General features: G+C 35.0%; 1 protein-coding gene across 2 annotated transcripts; it reads right to left on the bottom strand.

Annotated features, from left to right (window-relative positions):
• Nucleotides 1–3042: 3042 nt before the first annotated feature.
• On the bottom strand, nucleotides 3043–7507 carry LOC113038914 (proteinase-activated receptor 1-like). Of its 2 annotated transcripts, XM_026196715.1 has the most exons (4): nucleotides 7256–7507; nucleotides 6368–6448; nucleotides 5701–5814; nucleotides 3043–5263 (listed from the first exon to the last, which is right to left on the bottom strand). In XM_026196715.1, exons 1-4 carry the CDS (start codon nucleotides 7317–7319, stop codon nucleotides 4155–4157), a joined length of 1368 nt encoding a protein of 455 aa, XP_026052500.1. In that variant the 5' UTR covers nucleotides 7320–7507; the 3' UTR covers nucleotides 3043–4154. The 2 variants fall into 2 exon arrangements, with proteins under 2 accessions (XP_026052500.1, XP_026052501.1); XM_026196716.1 differs by lacking the exon at nucleotides 6368–6448.
• Between the last annotated feature and the right edge of the window lie 14734 nt (nucleotides 7508–22241).

Raw genomic sequence — 22241 nt, 5'->3', positions numbered from 1 at the left:
GGCAGATTAAGAACAGGCACACCAGATATCAGAAAAAGATAAAGAAAGGTCTATTTTCATGGCATGAACAGAGTGAACTCCTTCTATCTTTTGCTGTGGTGTGTCAGTAGGAAATGTCAGTTTATGAATGTTTATGCAATTTGCTTTAATCAGTTAACATCTATAAACTCAATTAAATCAACATTTGGTACTATTTATATCTGGAACCACATCAGTGCTGGTTGATATGAACGTACATTAAAAAACATAATGCATTTTGGCCATAATTTCCTTTTTTTTTCCCAGGAAAATGTAATCATGACCAAAAGATAATATCTGTCCCTAAACACTCACTTAGGCATTGTAAGACTTATCCATGTACATTGAGGGGTTTCATCTAAATCTTCTAAAGAGATATGTTCCCTATATGTCATGAGCAATTTTTTGAGTTCATAATTTAGGTGTGGCCTTTCATAGAAGGGACAGAAACTTCTCAGGTTACAGTATGAATCTTTACCGTTTCACAGATTAACAGAAGTCATTTGAGTTTGGATCAACATGACAACTGGTAACCCTGAATCAAGTTCATCTGACGTCTGCGTTGAAGACTTATTGTCATCATCAGTCTGTTCAAAGCTTTCTACAACCAAACGGGCCACAACACCATCAGTGAAAACACTGGCTACTAATGGAAATTGAGTCTAATTGGACTTGATTAAGATATTAAGCTATATAATTTCCTGTGAGACCTTACACCAGACCATTTCTCAGAAATTAGATCTTTGTTAAATTCATGCAGACTCTTTAATAATTCCTGAGACATGCAGGCTCATAGAAAGCTTTACTAAGAGTCAAGTGTTGACAGGAAATGACCAAATGGTGCGGAGGGAATGAATGCAGTGATTGGCCTTAAACACAATGAAGGCTTTTAAAGGGGTCATATGATGCGATTTCAAGGTTCCTTTCTCTTTGGAGTGTTACAAGCTGTTTGTGAATACACAATCAGTATCAGATTATTTATTGTCATTATAAATAAAGTACAACGAAATTATGTGCAATCCTATTTCAGTGCAAAAATCAGTTTACAGTTAAACACATTCATTAAATTAAATAAATAAGGAAAGAAAAAAATAAGATGCCTAAAGTTGCAAAGACTAAAGTCTCAAACCCAAAGAGATATTCTTTATAAAGGTTAAGACTCGTCAATGCCCTCCTAGTATGACGCTAAGGTGCTGCCGTCATGTGTGAAGACGAAAGCAAAAATACTTCTAGAAATCAGTGGTTAAGTTGTGTTTACAACAGTGTTCCAGAACAGTTCAACCCAAATATTCAGATGTATGCAGCAAATTTTATGGAGGACTGTTTCCTGGTCCTGGGAGAGAAGACTACACTTCTGACTCGCAGTCTGCAAGTACTATATGTTTTCATATTTAAAGGATCTGTCTCTGATGATGCTATGACATATACATTTCCCTTTGGGGATTAATAAAATGTATTATTATTCTTATCCTTAAACCTTCTTCATCGCTGGCAATTGTTATGATGCATTGGCTGTAAGTAAATGTTGCACTATTCAGTGCACTTTTGTTGTCTACAAGTTAAACTGGCCGTATTGAGTGAATGAGTGAGCGAGTGTGTCCCAGCACTGGGGTTGCACGAGTTAGTGCACTCTCAAGGCTGGATTGTGGCAGGAAGTGCATCCGGCGTAAAATGTGCCAAATCATTTATGTGGATTACTCCGCTGTGGCGACTCCTGATAAAAAAGGAGCAAGCTGAAGGAAGAGAGAGAGAGAGTGTGCACTTTTGTTGACTATGTTTTAAAATGACGTTTACAGTCACAGAATAAAAATGTTTTTTTTTTTTTGAACGTTTATCTTTACATTCATACATATTTTAGGTACAGTAGATTATAAATGGGAAAGTTACACTTACAGCATTGCTACAGAATGTAAATATTGCAACAAAAATCATAAAACCTTAACCTTACACTTAATATACTTAAAGTTGTTTCAAAATAATACATTTAACATGCACTGTAATTCAAATATATAAATGTGTCTGTAAAAGCACAATTTAAATATATTTCTTTTTCACCTGGGACAACTCAAACATAATGTTTGGAATAACTTATTTATGCACAGCAATAAAATATTTTTGCTTTATTTAACCTATGGAAAAATAACTAACTGTAATTTAAACATGTGATGTTCAGCTCCTTTAAAAAAATGTGCAAGAATGTACATTGGTATGAAGACAATCATTAATTAATATATGCTTGGTTGTATGTTTTTCACCCACCTTTTAAATATAGTTAATTTATATAAATTGTATAAAATGAAAATGTATGATAAAGGGGCAAAAAATTGCTTCATTGTTTTGACAGATTTGAAAAATCATATACAGCAGAGAGCGTTGAGGAACTCATTTCCTTGTTTGGTTTGTCTATTGCCTTACATGGGTGCATGCAACATCTCTTATCTTTTTGAATATTCGCCTTGTCTTTTGCCTCGGAATTAATATGATTATATTATTTATAAAAAAAATTTTTTGAATAGGTTATTTCAAATGAATTGTTACAAAAAAACGATTTGCAAGAGTGTTGAAGCCAGAATGTGATTTAAAATATAATAACATCATTATTTTCGTTAGGTCTAGGTACAGTATACAAATCAACAAAGATTCAGAAGCTTCAAGAACCACAAAAGAAAGATAACCCCTGAAAAAACTGTATCATAAAACGTTCCCAAAATGAAATATATAATATATCACAGGCATCAGATAATAATTTAACTAAACAATATTAATAAAATAAAGGTTAGTCCCTCTGTAAGGCTTCATGCAAAGAACAAGAAATTCACATCCTTCATACATTCTTCAGATAATAATAGTTTTTAATCTCAATAGTTGTAACTGCATGACTTATGATATAGCCCTACATTTTCTACTGCCTTGGTAAATAATTTCAGCATAATTGGTTTACGAAGGAATGTATTCATGGATAAACAAAATGCTTTGGTCTGGTCAGCAAATGCAGCAAATATAAAAGGGTCTCATACAACAGTACATTATTTGGTATATATTTATTGTAGTCAATCATACTGTTCATGCAACAAAACTGAATATGTTTGAAATGAGCGGCTTATAACTGATAACAGATCTGAAAACATTTTTTTGTGGAATGGGGAAGTTATGCTTATCTGTACTTCATATAAATACTGTATAGCGGAACGGAAAAACATGAGTAGGCAAACTTATTTTCTAAGTAAGTAAGTTAGTTTTCTAAAGTATGATATACAGTAGGCAGGCACTTCAGTGATATAATATGATATAACAAAGACCATGCGAGTTGCTACACTTTTTTAACTCCAATCAAATTTGCATTACAGTTTTGAGACCAGAACTTAAAATCTGAGGGAAAAGGCTTGTTTGACAACTAGCAAATATAGAAGTTCAGTTCAGTTGCTAAAATATATTAATCTAAGAAATTGTGCACAAATTATTTACATACAGTAATATTTGTATCACATCATTTTATATGTAGAGCTATTTACACGTTCAAACTTTCAGTTAAAACTGGCAATTTAAAGCAAAAGACAAAGATTCACTGAAAGTACCTCATTTTTAGAAAACGCTGATTGTGCTAAATAATATTAACTGACCCAACCTATTCACTGCTCATGTGACTCCATTTCCTGTTTGTGACTAAGCGTGTGTAAGAAGCACAGTGTTACTGCAAGCATTTAACATGGCCAGGTGCAGATTACATTTATAGAGAATTTCAAGAGATTTCAGGCTGAAAATTTGAGTTAAGTGGCAGTAAATCTGTCTAAAACAGGACAAAATATTGTATAGAAAAACTAAAAAAATATATATTTTTGAAATATTTACTTGATACAATTTCATTCAATTTTGATTACAAGACAATTACAAAATTACACAAATATTTGTACAGAACAGATAATAAAACTGTTGTAAAAATGTCGTTATCTTTATATTTTCTGAAATATTATATTTAATTATATTAATGTTTTAATTTTTTTGAAATAACAGCATGGAAGGGATATACATCCTGCTTTAGCATGAATCAGGATTTGTGGCCAGAGAGACATAACTTTAAATTCAATCTTCTTTAAATGGCACAATTTCAACAGCTCTTTTTTTTTAACAATTCACATCTAAATGCATGCCTGTCTGTACTCACAACTCACATAAGAGGATTTTGTCTGACTGTTTGAATTTGACAAGGTGCGTTTTCTCCACCAAAACACAGAGCTGATCTTCTTTCTGCATTGAGACGAGCCGTAATAGTAAAGAAGAGGGTCAAGAAAAACACTTGCGCTCCCCAAACACACAGCCAACAGGTAAGCTGCATACGATGAATCTCCCTCACCGCTGTTGTATCCAGCAGCTAAAAGAAAACAGTGGTACACCAGGATGCCATTGGTTGGTGCGAAGCACACCACAAACACGATCAGCACAGCTATAGTCATAATCACAGCTCTTCTTCGATTATCTGAGAGTGATGATGATTTCGCCAATAGATTAGACTTGGTACGGAGCACAGATATAATGGTGGAGTAGCTCACTAAGGTGACAATAAGTGGCACAAAGTAGTAGAAAAAGGAGAGGATGGAGAACTGGTACATGTACTGCTTATCTGTAGGGTCATTGTGGATCAATGCATCATGGCAGGTGACACCAACATCCTTAATCTTGAATGTTTGTTTCACTGAGAGAAGCGGTACTGTACCAGTGATCGCCAGCAGCCAGGCTAATGTGCATATGAGTGTGGCTTTCCTTGCGCTCCTCCAGGTCAGAGAGGCTATGGGATACACCACGGCCAGCAGCCTGTCCACACTCATGCACATCATCAGCAGTATGGAGCAGTACATGTAGCAGTAGTAAGCTGCACTGAGCACACGACACGCCGCCTCACCGAACACCCAATCTGAAGCGTTCAGCTGGTAGTGGATCTTCAGAGGCAGCAGCAGGGTGAAGAGCAGATCCACACACGCCAGATGAGACATGTAGATCACAGCTGGTTTCTTCTCTCGAATCCTACAGGTGAACATCACCAAGGCCAAAGCGTTCAGGGGCAAACTAATGAGGATGACGATGATGTAGAATGAGGGCATGATGCGTGTGACCAGTGAGCTTTTAAGGAAGTCAACAGCCTCGACTGAGGTCTTGTATTTCCGGATTTTAGTTGAGTTGCATCTTGCTGGATTCGGATCACTGATGTTACATGGATGTGCTCTTTTAGTAGATCGGGACTCTTGTTGGCCTAACCCGACATACAAAAATACAACAACATCAATGACACCTCTCGTAACAACTCTAGACAGGCCTTTATGAAGATGCTTAAGACGTTCACAGCAAGAATGATAACTATCATTCACACCAACACACTGTTTGTTATAAATGCATGCATCATTTTTGTTGTCTGACACTCGAAATGCTCAAGCTCATTAAAGCAGGACTCTAACTGGCTGTCAATATTCAATATATCAGCTAGAAGAAATCTTTCTGAAAGTATTGATATCCTTCCTCTGTGCTGTTATTGATATAGAGTGATTTTTTTCTCATAGAATTAGATTGAGTTTTAACTCTTATCATTATTGTTCTTGGTATGGACGGGCCTAAATTACACCTCAAACACAAGGCCATTTCATTTATTGTATAATTACTGTTAGCAGTCGGTTTGCTGGATATTGTACATACCTTTACAAGTTTTATTTGGCATTGAAGAGTTGGGCAGTGTCTCATCCATATTGTAGGCAGTTGGCTCATCCGTCGAGGTATAATAGTCAACAGCAAAACCTCGTCCAGCAGGGGCTGTAACCAAACACTCATCTATCAGTGATAGCTCCCATAACACAGCCAGATAAGGAAAGGTGACTGTCACACATCTGCCTTGATAAGGCCTTAAGTTAGTCTTAGCCAAAGACAAAACATTGGACCATATTCTTTGCAGTAAGAACTCTATATTGGTGCTTGTGTATTTTACTTAAATCTGGACATTTCATTCAGTGCTATCCTGTTTTTATGAACCAAAACCTGTTTTTTAACCATAAAATGTACTGATAAACACCATACAGAAGCTAAAACCTTCAAAGACCACACCATCAGGGTAACATCATACATAACACAAAAATAATGCAATTACATTACATGTTAAACCACTGACAATGCTTCACATACGGTTTATATAGTAACTTACTAATAACCAATTTATATATATCAAAGTAGAAATTTAAAATATAATGTTTAAATATAAATGTATAAAATTATGTTGCTTTTTGGGGGGGGGGGGGGCATTTCTTCATACTCTGGTCATTACTTCATGTTCGGTGCAAGAAAGCATTGAGATGATCTCTGAAAACTTTACCATTTATGTATTCCTCATGATAATCTTCTGCATCAACAAGTTGAACAGTCGTATTTTCAGATAAACTGCTTTCAGCACTGACTGTAATCAAACATTCAAAAGACATACCAGTTAATTTCCTAACACTAGATAAACCCAGGACAACAACCATATCTGACAGCTAAATAACAGCAATAATACTTCAGGCCAAAACAAACACAGGGATATTTACTCTCTATCAGAGCCTACAGCAATGTTGTTTTTAATTAGCCTGTGAATGTTTGTTGGTAATTGTTGCTGTTTCTTGCTGATCTAAAATTTTAACTTATATATATATATATATATATATATATATATATATATATATATATATATATATATATATATAACATGGAAAATAAAAGTTTAAATTTTAGATCAGAAAGAAACCAATTACCAACAAACATTCGCAGGCTAATATATATAGCAGGGACTTTATGTATTAATGTAGGCTATGTATGAATCAATCTATCTATCTATCTATCTACTGTATCTATCTATCTATCTATCTATCTAAAATTAGACTTGTGATAGAGTGACAGTCTGTCAGTGGTTTTCATATTTAAGAAAACAAAGGATCGATAATCGATGGATAAAAAATACTTTTAAAGTAGGCTATTACAGTTTTAACGTACTTTTAATAATTAAATACTGCATTGTTGAAGAGAAGGACTAATGTCTTTATAGATTATTATTTTAATTATTATTTAGAGAAAATGAGAGCGTAACAATCAAGTTGCCTTACAATAATAAAAAGATAAAAAGTTTCTTTCTTCAGCTCCTTCCTTCATTCATTCTTAGAAAAATACGAGCAGTCACATCGCTTTTGAAAATCATAATCTCAGTTTCTTCACGAATGAATAAACTTACCGTTAAAGATGGCAGTGCATGTGTGGACATTCAGAATTAAAAACAGGATCGTTTTGATTTCCATAACAAGATCTGTTTCTGTTCCCTGTTTCTAAAACAAGAAGTTCAACGTTGAATTTTATCTCGATAGAAAGATACACTCTTCTAACGGAAGAAAGGACCTGTTGACTTGAGTCGCGGTGCTAACTGTAGCTGCTCTTTCTGTTCTGCTCGAGCGGTGTGGCGCGAGCGAGGATGTGCATTACAATGTGATGACATCACGAGTCCCAGAGCTGCTGTTATAAAAACCCAGACGTCGTGTCTGACTGTCGCACAGATAGCATACGCAGTCTATGTGTGGTTATTATGGGAAGCAGATAGATAGAGACTGAATACCAAACAAAAAATCTAGAAAAAAAACACATACAGTATAGGATATAAAGGTTGGAGTGAAATACGTATTTTATCCCTAATCAAAACATGACTTAGTACTTGGTTCAGAAACCCTTTTTGGCAATCACAGAGGTAAGACATTGTTTGTACAGTAGTTGGTCACCAGGTTTGCACACATCTCAGGAGAGATTTTGATCTACTCCTCTTTACAGATCCTCTCCAAATCTTTAAGGTTTCTTGGCTGTCGTTTGGTAACTTGAAGTTTCAACTCCCTCCACAGATTTTTGGATTGAGGTCTGGAGACATGCTTACTGTAGGTCACTCGATGACCTTAATGTGCTTCTTCTTGAGCCACTCCTTTGTTGCCTTGGCAGTATGTTTCAGGTCATTGACATGCTGGAAGTCCCATCCATGACCCATCTTCAGTGTTCTGGCTGAAGGAAGGAGGTTCTCGTCAAATATTTTACAGTACATGTAAAATGTACATCATTTGCCCTGCAAAGCTGTGAAGTCATCCTGTACCCTTAGCAAAAAAAAAAAAAAAAAAAAGCCCCAAAGCATAATGTTTCTATCTCTGTGCTTGACTGTAGGGATGGTATTCTTGGGGTTATAGTCAGCAGTTCTTTCCCTCCAAACATGGTGAGGCGAGTGAATCCCCAAGCCTTTTCTGAATCATTATTTTCTTTGGCAAACTTTAAACATGCCTGTACATGTGCCTTCTTGAGCAGGGGGACCTAGCTGCAGGATTTCAGTCCATTGCGGTGAAGTGTGTTACCAATGGTTAGCTTGGTGACTGTGCTCCCTACTGCTTTAAGATCATTAACGATCATTAATACTTTTTAAGATCATTAATAATCGCACCAACAGTTGTAAGTAAGTAAGTAATTTAATTTTTTTTTATATAAAGCACATTTACACACAGCGCAAAACTGACCAAAGTGCTGTACAATGAATAGCTAAAAAGACAATAAAAATATAAACACATAGATTGAATAATCATAATTATATAAAACATTAATAAAAATAAGCCTTCAATATCACGTCACACAACACAGAAATACAGAAAACAACCAGAGGTACCAGGTTAGGGAACAAGGAAAGCCAAGGAATAAAAATGAGTTTTTAACCTGGATTTGAATGTAGCAATGGAGGGGGCAGATCTAATATCCTGGGGGAGCTGGTTCCACAAACGTGGGGCAGCAACTGCAAAGGCTCTGTCACCTCTCTGTTTAAGCCGTGAGCGCGGCACAAGCAGGAGCCCTTTGTTTGAGGAATCTTTGTAATCTTTGTAATCTTCTCACATAGCTTCTTGCTAATGGTCTTGTGGCCCATTCAAGCCTTGTGCAGATCCACAATCTTGTCTCTGACATTCTTTGACAGCTCTTTGGTGTTGCCCATGTTGGTGGGAGAGGATAGAATGGAAGATACAGATTGTGTGGACAGGTGCCTTATAAACCTAACAAGCTGACATTAGGACTAGGAGTAACTTCTTAAAGTGGCAAGTTCCACATGGGCACATAATCAATCCTTGGGATTGCAAGGGATCAAAAGCAGTGGCGTAGCCAGGGGAGGGGCCATGGGGGCACTGGCTCCTCCTGAAAGCTGATAGGCCCCCCAGTGTGCCCCCACCCTTCTACTGGTCTGTCACTCACAAATTCAAATCATAATCTTTCAGTTTAGTAAATAACTCATGATTGCATCGCGAGCAGACCAAGATGCTAATCAGTATATTTACTATGCTCCTCTGATGCTGAATGTAAAAGGGGTTTACTGCGTTATGATTTATTTATTTTTCGGCCGAACACGCCGATATAGGCAACAACGCAATTTAAAGCAATGGTTTAAAAAAAGTATAATTGCAATTCTAATAAAGTCATTATTGAATCATGCAGTCGATTAGCGACTTTTTTCACTTAGGTGAGGTGACGAAACAAATCGTATGATGTTTATCTAACCCTCCACACTTCAGACTTTTTTTTACAGTCTATGGGTGAGACGCATGCAAAAACATAGTTTTTTTTACTGGTCAATTTTGAGATTTGGGGCTGTCTTCAATAACATGTCTTCTTTCAGACTTGTGGTGAAAAAAAGTCCAAAATACACATATAGGTCTTTATTTTACTACACCTTTAGTCTATTTGGGTCTGTAGATTTCTCATAAATTCAGTTGGTGTTCTAAATCACCATGGTGCTCCGCGATTGCTATCTGCACCCTGGAAAGCTCTCTCTCCCATACAATGTTCTCGGATCCAAATATGGTCATTTCCTTTTCATCAGCAACCAATTGTGAAAGTACAATGGGGCATTTATCACTAAAAGTGATTCTCATTGGCTGATGCCAATTTCCGACAACGTGATTCGTTCAGACGCATCACGTGACGTGCTCTGACATTTCCACAGTGTTTTTGACAGTTTTTCTGTTTAGTTGAAGGCCATAAATGCTGAGTTATAGGTTTTGATGTGTTTTAGTTGGTTTGTATTGTTGATGGCTAAGGATTTGACAAGATATTGTGTCTGTAAATAGTTGTTTCCACTAAAAAAATAATTAGCTTTTACATTACAAATCTTTAAATGCCGTTTTCTCAAAATGAGTTTTTTGTCATTCTTCAGTACAAACATCTTAGCCTATGTAGCAGCTATGTGCACCAAACTCTCCAGTTATACACTTATATTCTTATATAAATAAAAAAAAAATATAAATATGCTGAAATCCCTCTGAACATCTTTTTTCATCTTGTGTGATTTAGCACCTGGTTTTATCATATGTTCATCATATGACCACAAATATATGCAAAATTGTGCATATTTAATGAGATAATGTACTGTGTTTTCACAGAAGTTATTGACAAAATGTCATTTGATGACACCCAGAAACATTCTCAAATAAAAAAAAATCATACATAAATATTTAATGCATGATTAAATAGCAAAATAAGTAACTATTACTAAAATAACACAGGACTAATTAAGGGGGGGGGGGGTGAAATGTTCGTTTTCACTCAATATCCTGTTAATCTTGAGTACCTATAGAGTTGTACTGCATCCTTCATAACCCCAAAAAGTCTTTATTTTTATTATATTTATAAGAGAAAGATAGTCTGTACCGATTTTTCCCGGAAAAACACGAGCGCCTAGAGGCGTGACGTGTGGGCAGAGCTAAAGAATCACGAGCGCCAGTAGGCTTTTGCGTTGAGAGCGTGTGGAAGCTGTGACACAGATCCAGAGGCTGAAATTTAACAAGAGCAGCATCAGCAAAGGCGTCTCTGTGTGGTATGTACTGAAACTGTATATACAGTATTTGCTTAGCGGTTTTGGAAAATGACTAAGTTCCACTTTATGTCGTCTTTTTTTTTTTTTTTTTTTTTTTTTTTTTTTTTTTAAGCTGTAACGTTACATGTGGAAAGTGCAGTTTGATGCCAACATCGCATGTTGTTTACTTGATGTGCTTACGCGCTGATAGCTAAGTTAACAACACAGACATATTTGAAGCAGTTTTACTCACCGCATGCAGTTCCAACACAGGATCGTGACCCTTTTTCGTTGGGACTGCATTATCCTTAAGAAATAACCAATGTGCAAATCCCGCATCAAACTGGGCCTTGTTTGTAAAACAAGCATCTTCGAAATGCAGGGAACAAACACTTGCACAACTCCGTTGATGCTCTGTAAAAATAAACTCCATCCACTGGTCCCTTAATGCTGTTTCTCTTTTGGTAATCTGTGCAGGGTTGTCTTGTCCTGGCAACCAAAAACACACTTCTTTTGTGACATTTGGCGACGCTCTCGCTCTGATCAGTGAAGTCTGTTGTGCTCTCAGTGCTCTGATATACGGGAGCGCGCGCTCTTCCGGCAGACGTGCCCTCACGACCCATATAAGGAAATTCCGCTCCATCTAACGTCACACAGAGCCATACTCGAAAAAAACTTTCCGAAACTTGTGACAAACCGGAAGAGTTTTTTTTGGAACAAAAATACTCCTTCAAACGTACAACTTAATTTTTGAAACTTTGTCCATGTTTAGCATGGGAATCCAACTCTTTAACAGTGTAAAAAACTCAGTATGCATGAAATAGCATTTCACCCCCCCCTTTAAGCTATTCTAAACTGTTTCTATAGGATCCACATATTTTACATGTTAAACTAAAGCTACCTTTTTGAACAAGTAGCTATCTAACAAAGAATGGATATATGATATTTTTAAATCCATATGCCCAAGATTAATTAGCCTTGACATAAGTAGATTTTGTGAACACAATATACCAGAATGTCCTAGAAAAACAGGAGAGCATATTTGCTTTTTCTTTTGAGACTAGACCTCTGACTGATTAAGATAACAGACGCGCACGCACACATAGCCTACGCTCAGACAGACAACTTCCGGTTTAAGAAAAGAAAACCAAAACCAGTACTGGACAGGAAAAGACATTGTGAATAGGGGATCTGGGGAGATCAATATCTAACTGCTGTGTTAGTCATAAGTCAAATAATACGTATTAAATGGATAGTTCACCCAAAAATGAAAATGTGATGTTTATCTGCTTACCCTCAGGGTATCAAATATGTAGGTGACATTTTTTTCTTCAGGAGAACACAAATCAAGATTTTTAGCTCAAACCATTGCTGTCTATCAGTCTTATAATGTGCATTACCTCCACCTATCTCTCAAGTGGACCATTGACACTCTATCTACAATCTCAATTAGGAGTGTGAACGGTCCACTTGAGAGATAGGTGGAGGTAATGCACTTATAAGTCTGCGATCTGACGTAAAGCAAGAAGAAGAAAAAGAAGACACCTCACGCACCTGCAGCTGAGAAAGTGAACAACAGGACGCGCTCTGGAGAGATTTAACAGTTCGCACATTGCGTGAATCAGAGGTAAAAAATTATATACTGTAAATACTGTTCAGTTTCTTGCACAGGCCGATCGTTTTGTCTTTACACATCAATTTATTGTCAGGAGCCACAGGGTTTAATTTCATTATAAGACTGACAGACTGTTTGTGTTCTACTGAAGAAATAATGTAACCTACATCTTGGATGCCCTGGGGGTAAGATAAACATCACATTTTCATTTTTGGGTGAACTATCGCTTTAACTAATTTCTGACTGTAACCATGTTTGCAGACTTCATGCTCTTTGAACAGGTTGCTGTAATGCTGAGAGGTTGGGGTTTTGCGTCTGATAGGTGAACTCAAGTCATTTGGGCTGCTTTTTGACATTGAGATGACTGTGAAATGTGTCTTGATTTACTGAGATTCACCCTATGTCTCTACAAATGTAATTTTACATGGCTTCTAGATGTATAACCTTCTTGCAGGTTGTAACTATCAAAAAAATTCAAGAAATACATGACCTCTGATTGATTGAGAAAACAGACACACACAGGCTTATATGCCCCCATTAACTACAATAGTAAATTAATGATTATATTAGTTTACTTAATTAAAGGTTAAATAACTATTCTTTCCGTTTAAAATTGTGTTGCCAGACAAAGCAGAATCACAGTAAAGGAGATTCACCTGAAAGTTAAAATTGATATATGGAAATTTAGATATTTAAATGCAAATATTTTCATGGAGCATATTCATAATAGCAACATTGTGAATTCAAATCGAAAGTTTTTACTCCGATTTTAATGAACAGAGAAGATGTCTTGGTTCATGTGTTTGTTTTCTCATAACCTTGATCTAAAAAAAGATAAACATTTAATCACCATCTGTGACAGGAGTTTTATTTGCAGACTGAGTCACATTCCATTGAATGCAGAATGCTGATAATATAACACACACACACACACACACACACACACTGTAAATTGTGGGGACTTTCCATTGACTTCTGTTACTTTAAAACTGACCAAACATTATTATCTTTCCCCTAAACCTAACCCTTACAGAAAACCTCTATGCATTGTACTGTACCACTTTCATATATCGTATACTATGTTACATTTTCATATCGTATACTATTTTTAATATTTTTTTCCCCTTGTGGGGACCATAGGCCAGTAAAAAAAAATAATGTTTTACTGTCCCTGTGGGGACATTAGGTCCCCATAGTATAGAAAAAAAACAAGTACAAAAACACACATACACACATTTACTGAGAGATATTAATATTTTCATTTATAACTAATTATAAAAACCATAGAGGAAGTTTTCTATAAGTCTGTGGAAGACTTGGGGAAATGAATTATTTATTTTGTTAATCTGGAACCTTGCAGATTCCAAAATGTTTCAGTAGGAACAAAATAATAAATTAGTCCCAGAACGTTTATCCTCTGGAGAGCACTTCCAACTTGTGATGTTTGTCTGAAACGGCCATCTGTTTTCTGTCTTACTTTACTGCTTGTGTAGTTTACAAAGCTTTTTTCCCCATCACACTTGACTAAACATGCTTCTTATTGTAAATGTAATTTTTCTTAATGCTTGAGACCCAGGTCTGAGGTTTTTTTTTTTTTTTTTTTTTTTTTACTGCGATACACAAGAGGGCAGTGTGACTCTACAGCGACAGGATAAAACAAATTGCAAAGACAGTTGCATTATCATAGAAAACATATAGTTACATATTTAATTGAGTGTGATTGTTTCTCTGATTACTCCCTAATAATCGTTTTCCTTAGATGTGTTATCCATACGTTGCCTATGAAGTAAGCAAGAGGAAGGGTTATTTTAAGTATGTTTGCATTTGGAAACTTGGGGAAGATGAGGTGTCTGAATGCATTTTTCCTACTTTTTTCCCCCCACATCATGTAAATAAATCAGTAGTAGTTTTAAAACGTTTAAAATAATTCCAATGTAATGACTCTTCCTGGCCACTAGGTGTCAGTGAGTCCAAACGACTGACATCGACTGACATAACTTGAAACATTACTCACATTACTCACATTACTGGGTGCTCTTGTGTTTATCGTACATCGTGTAATCGAGCTATCAAATGAATTATGCGTCACATTCCATTAGTCATAATTAATTATAGAGCAAACCATATTTAGTGAAAGAAAAGCAGAAGCAGAAACTGGAACATTTAATGCATTTTTTAGATTTAAAACAATTGGTAGGAAAATATATCATATCATGTTTAGTAATTCATACTTTTATCTGCCTAGATAATGCCAGTAATTATATATAATTTTTTATCAAACAAAATATGTAATCAATTGCAACTTATTTGAATAAAATCTATTAATAAATATTTAACAGCCCTAATTTATTATTATTATTATTATTATTATTATTATTATTATTATTATTATTATTATTATTCCTGCTAATTTTACAGGAAGTATTCAGCTTCTGTTTTTTCTTCAGCTAATTCTGATACCAATTGTATTGTTGATTTTTCATAAGTGCATTTTTTTAAATAGCCAACTGTTAGATAAGGTAAATGTGTTAGGCTATATATTTATTTTGTATGCCTCTAAAGACATCTGCTCTTACATTTACTTTTCCAAAATTGTATACTGTATATAACCAAATCGAATCCTAAACTTTTAGTCTAACCTTAGTAGCTCGGATCTCTTTGTTTTCTGACTATCATTCAGAATCTCTTTGTTGTAAACATACAACACCAGCACAAGTGACGCACAGATGGACAGGAAACGCATGCATCCTGACATTTCTAACACATTCAGTCCTTCTGATGTTGCTCAGACATTCAGTCTCCTCAAACACATGGAACTCACAGTAACGATGATATTTAAAGTGACATGCTTGCGTGTTTGTGGGAGAACGTGAACTCACACATGCATGGATTTCGGTTGTGTGCGTTTAATTACAAGCGTAAAGCCAGTCAATGCCATAACTTGTGGCTCAATTTATTAACTTTAAAGACATTGTCATGAGTGCAACTGTCATTTATTGAGTCCATTTGTATGTTTAATGTGATGGCTATAAAAATACAAGTACACAAATGTTTGTCCATGACAATAAACAAAAGTGTTCTGTTTGTGTATCTGAGATGTTTTAATCTCAACAAACTGGAAATGTTATCTTTGCTGAATAGTTTCCTGGAAAGTCATGCAATTGGCAGTAATTCTCTCCAATCTCTATATCGCCAACAACTGCAATTCAGTGCCGCCCTATAGGCAGAACATTATCAATGGCAATAATTAGCTGTCAAGATCAGAGTTTTAAAACCATCCATTAGAAAAGAAGATAGTATTCACTTACTATTAACCTATCAACGTGCTGCCCCAGAAGACTGAGACTCCTGCCTTTCCCAGATACCCACACTTGAGGTCTTTGCACTTGACTACTTACTTCTATGACGCATTTCCTGTATTTGGTATCCAAGTAAGTGTTCAAGTGAGCATAAAGACCACAAGTGTGTGTAGAACTTTTGATTACCTGATGGGACGCACTTATATTTTTGTAACAATGCAAGTATTTGCAGAGTTTTATTTTTTAAGTATTTCCAATACTTCTCATTTTAAAATTAACTTCTAAATGTATGGTGAGAGGCGTAACATTTCCGTCACACACTTTAGGCATTCAGCCATTCATTTCAAATAAATGCTGTTCTTTAAAATTTTATATTCTTAAAAAATCCTGAAAAAATATAATAGTTTAGATAAAAGTATTAAAGTGTTTTCAACATAATAAAAAGAAAATCAGCTCATTAGAATGAGTTCTATAGGATCATGTAACAATGAAGACTGGAGTTATGATGTTGAAAATTAGTTTTTTGCATCACAGAAATAAATTATATTTTAAAATATATTCAAATAGACAAAAGTTCTTTTAAATTGAAATAATATTTCACAATATTAATATTTTTCTGTATTTTTTTTACACAAATCAGTGGTGAGCATACAGTAATAGACTTTTTTTCTTACAACCCCGACTTTATTTATTTTTTTTTTTTATGTTTATATTCACACACACACACACAAACACACACACTTATATAAATATATATATAAATATATATATATATATATATATATATTATCTTTTATTTTATTTTTTTTGCACACCATTTGCCAACTATTTGTCTGATAGGAATGTTTGTGAATTATGTTGGAATTTTTTTTCTCTTTTTTTTCACTTCTGTTTGGTTGCACAAGTGGCACATAAACAATACACTTCATCCCTAAGAGCTAAATCTCCAATGAGAGCGTTTGGACAAGTTAGGAAGAGGAAGGGAGGTGATCTGTTCTTGCTACTGATATTAATTATAATGATCTCATTCAATAAACATTTCCCAATAAACCAGAGCACATGCACACAACACATTTTTTTTTTCATTCTTTTAAAACTATCTGTCTAGTGGAGTGTGTATTGGAAGATTGTTAAAGAAAGTGTGATGCTCAATAGAAAAAACGTGTTAGTGTTACCGGGTATGGTTAGTATCAAACAGCACATTTCAGCAGCGCTCCAATGTTGGAAAAGCACTAATTGGTTTCTTCTTTAGCTTATCAGAGACACTAAGACACAGCAGTTCAGCAGAAACGTGTTTTGTCTGCCAAATGTCATCAATGCAGTGTGTAGGGGGGCGTGTGTGTGTGTGTTGTGCTGTGCTGTTGATCTCTGAGGAATGTCTGTTGACATTAAAGTCTGTTCTGGCCATTTCAGCAATACAAAAATTCCAATCTTAAAGTTATATTTTGCTCCTATCTATCTATCCATCCATCCATCCATCCATCCAGTTTCAGTTTGCCATAACTGACGTATGTGTTGATTAATGTTTATATGTGATTAAAAACGCCTACATTTTATCTGTTCATCATATAAATTAAAGCAAGCAAGCCTCTTCAGAAACTTTAAACTAAATGGCTTGATTCATATGGATTACTTTTATGATGTTTTTGCCAGTGTTGGGAAGGTTACTCTGGAAATGTAATAGATTGGTGCACTGAAATTCAAACAAGAAAACCAATCAAAAGCATCAGAATAGCATCACTTTCTAAACAGCCTTTAAATGGCAGGGGCACCGTGCACATCTACAACAGGCAAAGCAATATATCCTAGCTTTTTACAGAACATATTCAGATGTAACACCCTCTGTAACTTTAACATTTTATTTCTCAGTAACTGTAATGGATAACAGTTACTCCCCAACACTGCTCTTTGATCTTTTTGAAGTGTCAAAGTGCTAGTTGTGCAGACTGTCAGTGGAGGGATAGAAATCGCTCAGATTTCATTATTAATATCTTTACCTGTGTTCCAAAAGTCTTAGTTTGGAATGACATATGTCACTTTAGTAATGCAGGTTCAGCACAGAGCTTTTGTTCTGTTTACACATTCATAATCCAGTTGATCCAAATGTTTGCTTTTCTTTTCAAAGTCTTGAGTCACTTTCCCTATCCACTGTAATGGTTTTCATCTGTTGCTGAATGGAAATAAATCTTCCACCTGCAGGAAACATGGTCTGTTGTCCAAGAGCGTGTTTCAAACACAGCACATCCTAGTGGGTGTAACTGCTAGGACAGTTTGCCAGCAGAGCTTGAAACTGCCAGCATTTACAATGTAATGCCATGACAACCATTCCATGATTTGTTTATATTCCATCACTCTTGGGTGCAATTGTTTCCTTCTGAAACATTTTCCACAGCACTGACCACAGATGCGAGTCTGTTTTTATTTAACCCCTTAAGTGTGGCCCTGTCCCAAATGGCACACTTTACGTACACTTCGATGTATTCTAAGTCCAATTAAAATTCCTAAAATGATTTTTTTTTTAAGGATTTTTTACTACTTTTTTACTATATATATATATATATATATATATATATATATATATATATATATATATATATATATATATTATAAATTAAAGCTAATTGAAACTAAAAATATAAAACTAATCTAAAGCATATAAATATTTATATACTTATATGTAACTATTGTACATATTATGATCATTACTGGAACAGATACATATAATTCGTAATGTTTTATCTAATGCAAGTACTCTTTAAAGTAGAGCTCACAATGACAGGTGTTTTCTGCAGCAGACCCTGAGAAGCATTAAGAAAAAGCACTTAACCTCCGTCTGCCCCAGGAGAACTAACCCTGCCATAAATGCACTCTAAGACGTCATTTTAGCGTGGCTGTCTTTTGTGGTCTGTACAGAAGTACCCTCTCTCTTTCGCTCATAAATGCACATTTTGATCTTATACCAGGATTGATGGCCTTGTGGAAAACCAGAAAGGAATTACAGTAGCAGCCCAAATGTGTCCTGCTGTATGTGGAAGTGTGTGGGTGAAGCGCATGCCAGACTGATGTTTGTGCTCAGTTGGCTTGGCTGATGTATATGCTCATGCTTTCCCAGCATGCTGTCTGTCTGGAGGGCATCAGGTGAATGACCTGTGACTTCAGAATCAGCAGGTCTATGAGTTAATGACCATCATCACCTGATCCTTATTTCTCTTTCACACACACAAAGAAAACATCTGGTCATGTGTCTGTAAAAATCGGTCAGTCTTACAGTTAAAACAGGCTGTGTTTGCCAGAACGTTGTAAAATAAAAAAGTAGCAACATTTTAGGTTTCATGTATTGAACTTGAATCAAATTTCATCACATGTAGTTTGGAACAAGCTGGGGCAAATATTGATATGTATATGTCTTTTCACGTCTGAAAACTGTACATTTTACAGTATTTCTAAAGAAATGTTACATGCAATTTAAATGTATTATTTACATTAAATGTCGTTATTACAGTTTTTCGTCATTTGGAACTTAGTAAAACCAATTAAATGGTTTCTAGTATTTTACAGTGTTTTACAGGGATAACATTATAATCTTTTCACAAAGTTTTGCTAATGTACTATAAGTTATGAAAAGGTTATTTATGACTGTTTTCTGTAATGTTCAAAAACATTCCATTATCATTTTGCATGGTAATGTTACTTTTTAATGATTTATCTCTTCCATCTTTATTTGACTCTCTCTATTCTAATTCTATTCTTAAAAAAAGAGAAAGTGTTTGAATTAACTTTTTTGACCTCACCAAAATGTTGAATGGATGATGCCTAAAAATGCTGATTTTCATTACATATTAATGATTTCCTCTTGATGTGCATGCTTAGTGTAGTAGAGCACTGTATACAAAAAAAAATGTATTCTTTCTATCACATCTCCAACACTGTGCATTCTGCAATTCCTATATATTTAATGGATGAGATCATTTTATGTTATTAAAATGAATGTGAGACACATCAGGCAATATATGTACACACTCCAGCTATTATAGAAGGAAATCCCCCAAATATACTCACCGCACTGGAAATCCCCCCATGTTGCCTTGAACAATGGAATATCTCACATCTCTTTATTTTGGCTGGGACATGCATGTACAATTGATTTGGAGAGCTGGAAATGACAAATCCTTTTAGTGTGACATGATATATGATCACTGCCCTTCCCAAATCACTATGCGGCTCGCTGCTAATTAATTAGTTTTGTCGACAGAAAGGTTTTCTTTGGGGGATTAGCTAATTGATAGATTGATCTAAAACTCTTTCAACTCGTCAATTACTTTACAAACCACTATACACAAACACATACCTAATGCGTAAATGGCAGCCAAACACACCCATGTCAAGAACTAAAGCCAAGACAGGGCCCAGAATCTGCCGTGTGTCTCGTAGATGTATGACTGTAGAGTAAATAGAGCAAAGTGTTTTTGTGGTTATGTGTTATGACAAATATATCAAGGAAATTCCAAACACTGCTGGTTGATTGATGTTCATTTGAAATAGGGAAATTATTATTTTTAATTGTTATGTATATCATTTATTTCTGTGATGAAAAACTGAATTTTCAGCACTGTTTCTCCAGTCTTCAGTTTTACATTGCTGATTTTTGAAACTTTTTTTTTTATTATTTTCAATGCTATTTATTTAATTTAGTGAAAAACTGAATTTTCAGCACTGTTTCTCCAGTCTTCAGTTTCACATTGCTGATTTTTGAAACTTTTTTCATTATTTTCAATGCTATTTTATTAAATTTAGTGTTCATAACATTCTCTTTGTCTACTGATATTGTTAATATTGCAAAAATAATATCATTAGATTTTCTAATTGTTGAGAATTATATAAATTATATATTTAAAATACATAAACTTCCTATTAACAACAAATTAATTAATCAACAAATTATAAAAAAATCTGTGATTTCCACAAAAATATTATCCTCATAACAGATCTTAAACAAAGACCATTTAATTGCTCCCAAATAACATTGATTTCTGCACCACTGAAATGAATGGAGCAAGCATCTGTCACAGGCTCCCATTTAAGATGATCCTAACAACTGATTTCGGCACTGTCCAGCTCAGAAATACTAATGCTTCAGCATAAGTGCAGAGGAAGGCATGACAATAGCCCCAGCTAAACACTTTCTGGATTTGTTCTTCAGTCTTCAGTTGCGTGCCTGCCTAGTTCTACACGTGTTGTGCAGCTTTATGATGGTATGTTTATGTACACATGTGTGTTTTAACTATTGGTCCAGGATCTTAAATACCCTTCATATTACACACTTCATATTAATAATAAAAACAAATTGTCCTTCAAATTGTCAATCAAGTATATTAATTTTCCATGAAGCAGGATGTGATAAAAACAGAAAGAGGTTCTTTTTGGGATCTGTATATGTTAAAAGCAGCAGATGGTCTCCAGGCAATGCAGAAGTGCAGTAACAGGAATCATCTGCAGCGGAAATAACTCACTCTCACTCTCATCCGCACACTCCCACTTCTGCCTCTCTTATCAGAGATGATTTGATTATTCATTCACTGTCCAGAGAAATTAAGTGATGTTGCTACAAAATTCTAATTTATAATAATTACCAACTAAATTACAATATAATTGGTCTTGGCATTTAGGACACTCCTGTTGTAGCTTTATCAATGTTTCATAGATTTAATTCTCTTAGTTTGCTGCTATCTTATAGAAATATAGTTGCAAGTTCAGATCCAACTCAAGGAGTCACATTACTGATAGGAATCATGATTTTGGACCCAACTTACAAAAAAAAAAAAAAAAAAAGGTAAAAAAAGAAGGTCATTCAAATCTTCTGGAAATAACAAATTAAGATTACTCTAAAATATATAATATGATATACCATCTCACATTCTGTAACCAGACTTATAATCAAGTTTGTATCTCTTTGGTGAAGGAATGTGCGAGAAAAATTCTGTTGAATAAATGATTGCAATTACTGAGAATTCTTAACATTTTTATGTTATTTTAAAAATTGTTCTTATGCAAGATTTGTTCAATCATGATTTTGGACCCAACTTACAAAAATAACAAATTAAGATCTCTCTGAAATATACCCTTTTAAAGTCATGCAATGGATCAGAGTCTTAAAATCTTGATTTACCATCTCACATTCTGTAACCAGACTTATAATCAAGTTTGCACATTCTGTATATAACTTTGTCTTTTTAATTCTTTGTTACCTAATTCTAATTGATTAAACTAATTATGAAAGTGACATGACATACAACCAAGTATGGTGACCCATACTCAGAATTTGTGCTCAGATTTAACTCATCCAAAGCGCACACACACACATCAGTGGAAATTTACGCTGCAGCACCCAGGGAGAAGTTGGGGGTTCGATGCCTTGCTCAAGGGCACCTAAGTCGTGGTATTTCCAGCCTGA

Source organism: Carassius auratus, chromosome 21 (assembly GCF_003368295.1).
Source record: "Carassius auratus strain Wakin chromosome 21, ASM336829v1, whole genome shotgun sequence".
Taxonomy (NCBI): Eukaryota; Metazoa; Chordata; class Actinopteri; order Cypriniformes; family Cyprinidae; genus Carassius; species Carassius auratus.
The sequence above is the reverse complement of the archived record's forward strand: the minus strand, read 5'-3'. Positions and strand labels throughout refer to the sequence as shown.

What these genes read in the sequence shown, in the direction of transcription:
- LOC113038914 (XM_026196715.1), bottom strand. Translation starts at nt 7,319, where the DNA reads ATGGAAATCAAAACGATCCTGTTTTTAATTCTGAATGTCCACACATGC. An exon ending in TCATGAGGAATACATAAATG is followed by an intron (nt 5,815 to 6,367) that starts GTAAAGTTTTCA and finishes GTTTGGTTACAG; the next exon opens with CCCCTGCTGGACGAGGTTTT. An exon ending in GCCAAATAAAACTTGTAAAG is followed by an intron (nt 5,264 to 5,700) that starts GTATGTACAATA and finishes ATGTCGGGTTAG; the next exon opens with GCCAACAAGAGTCCCGATCT.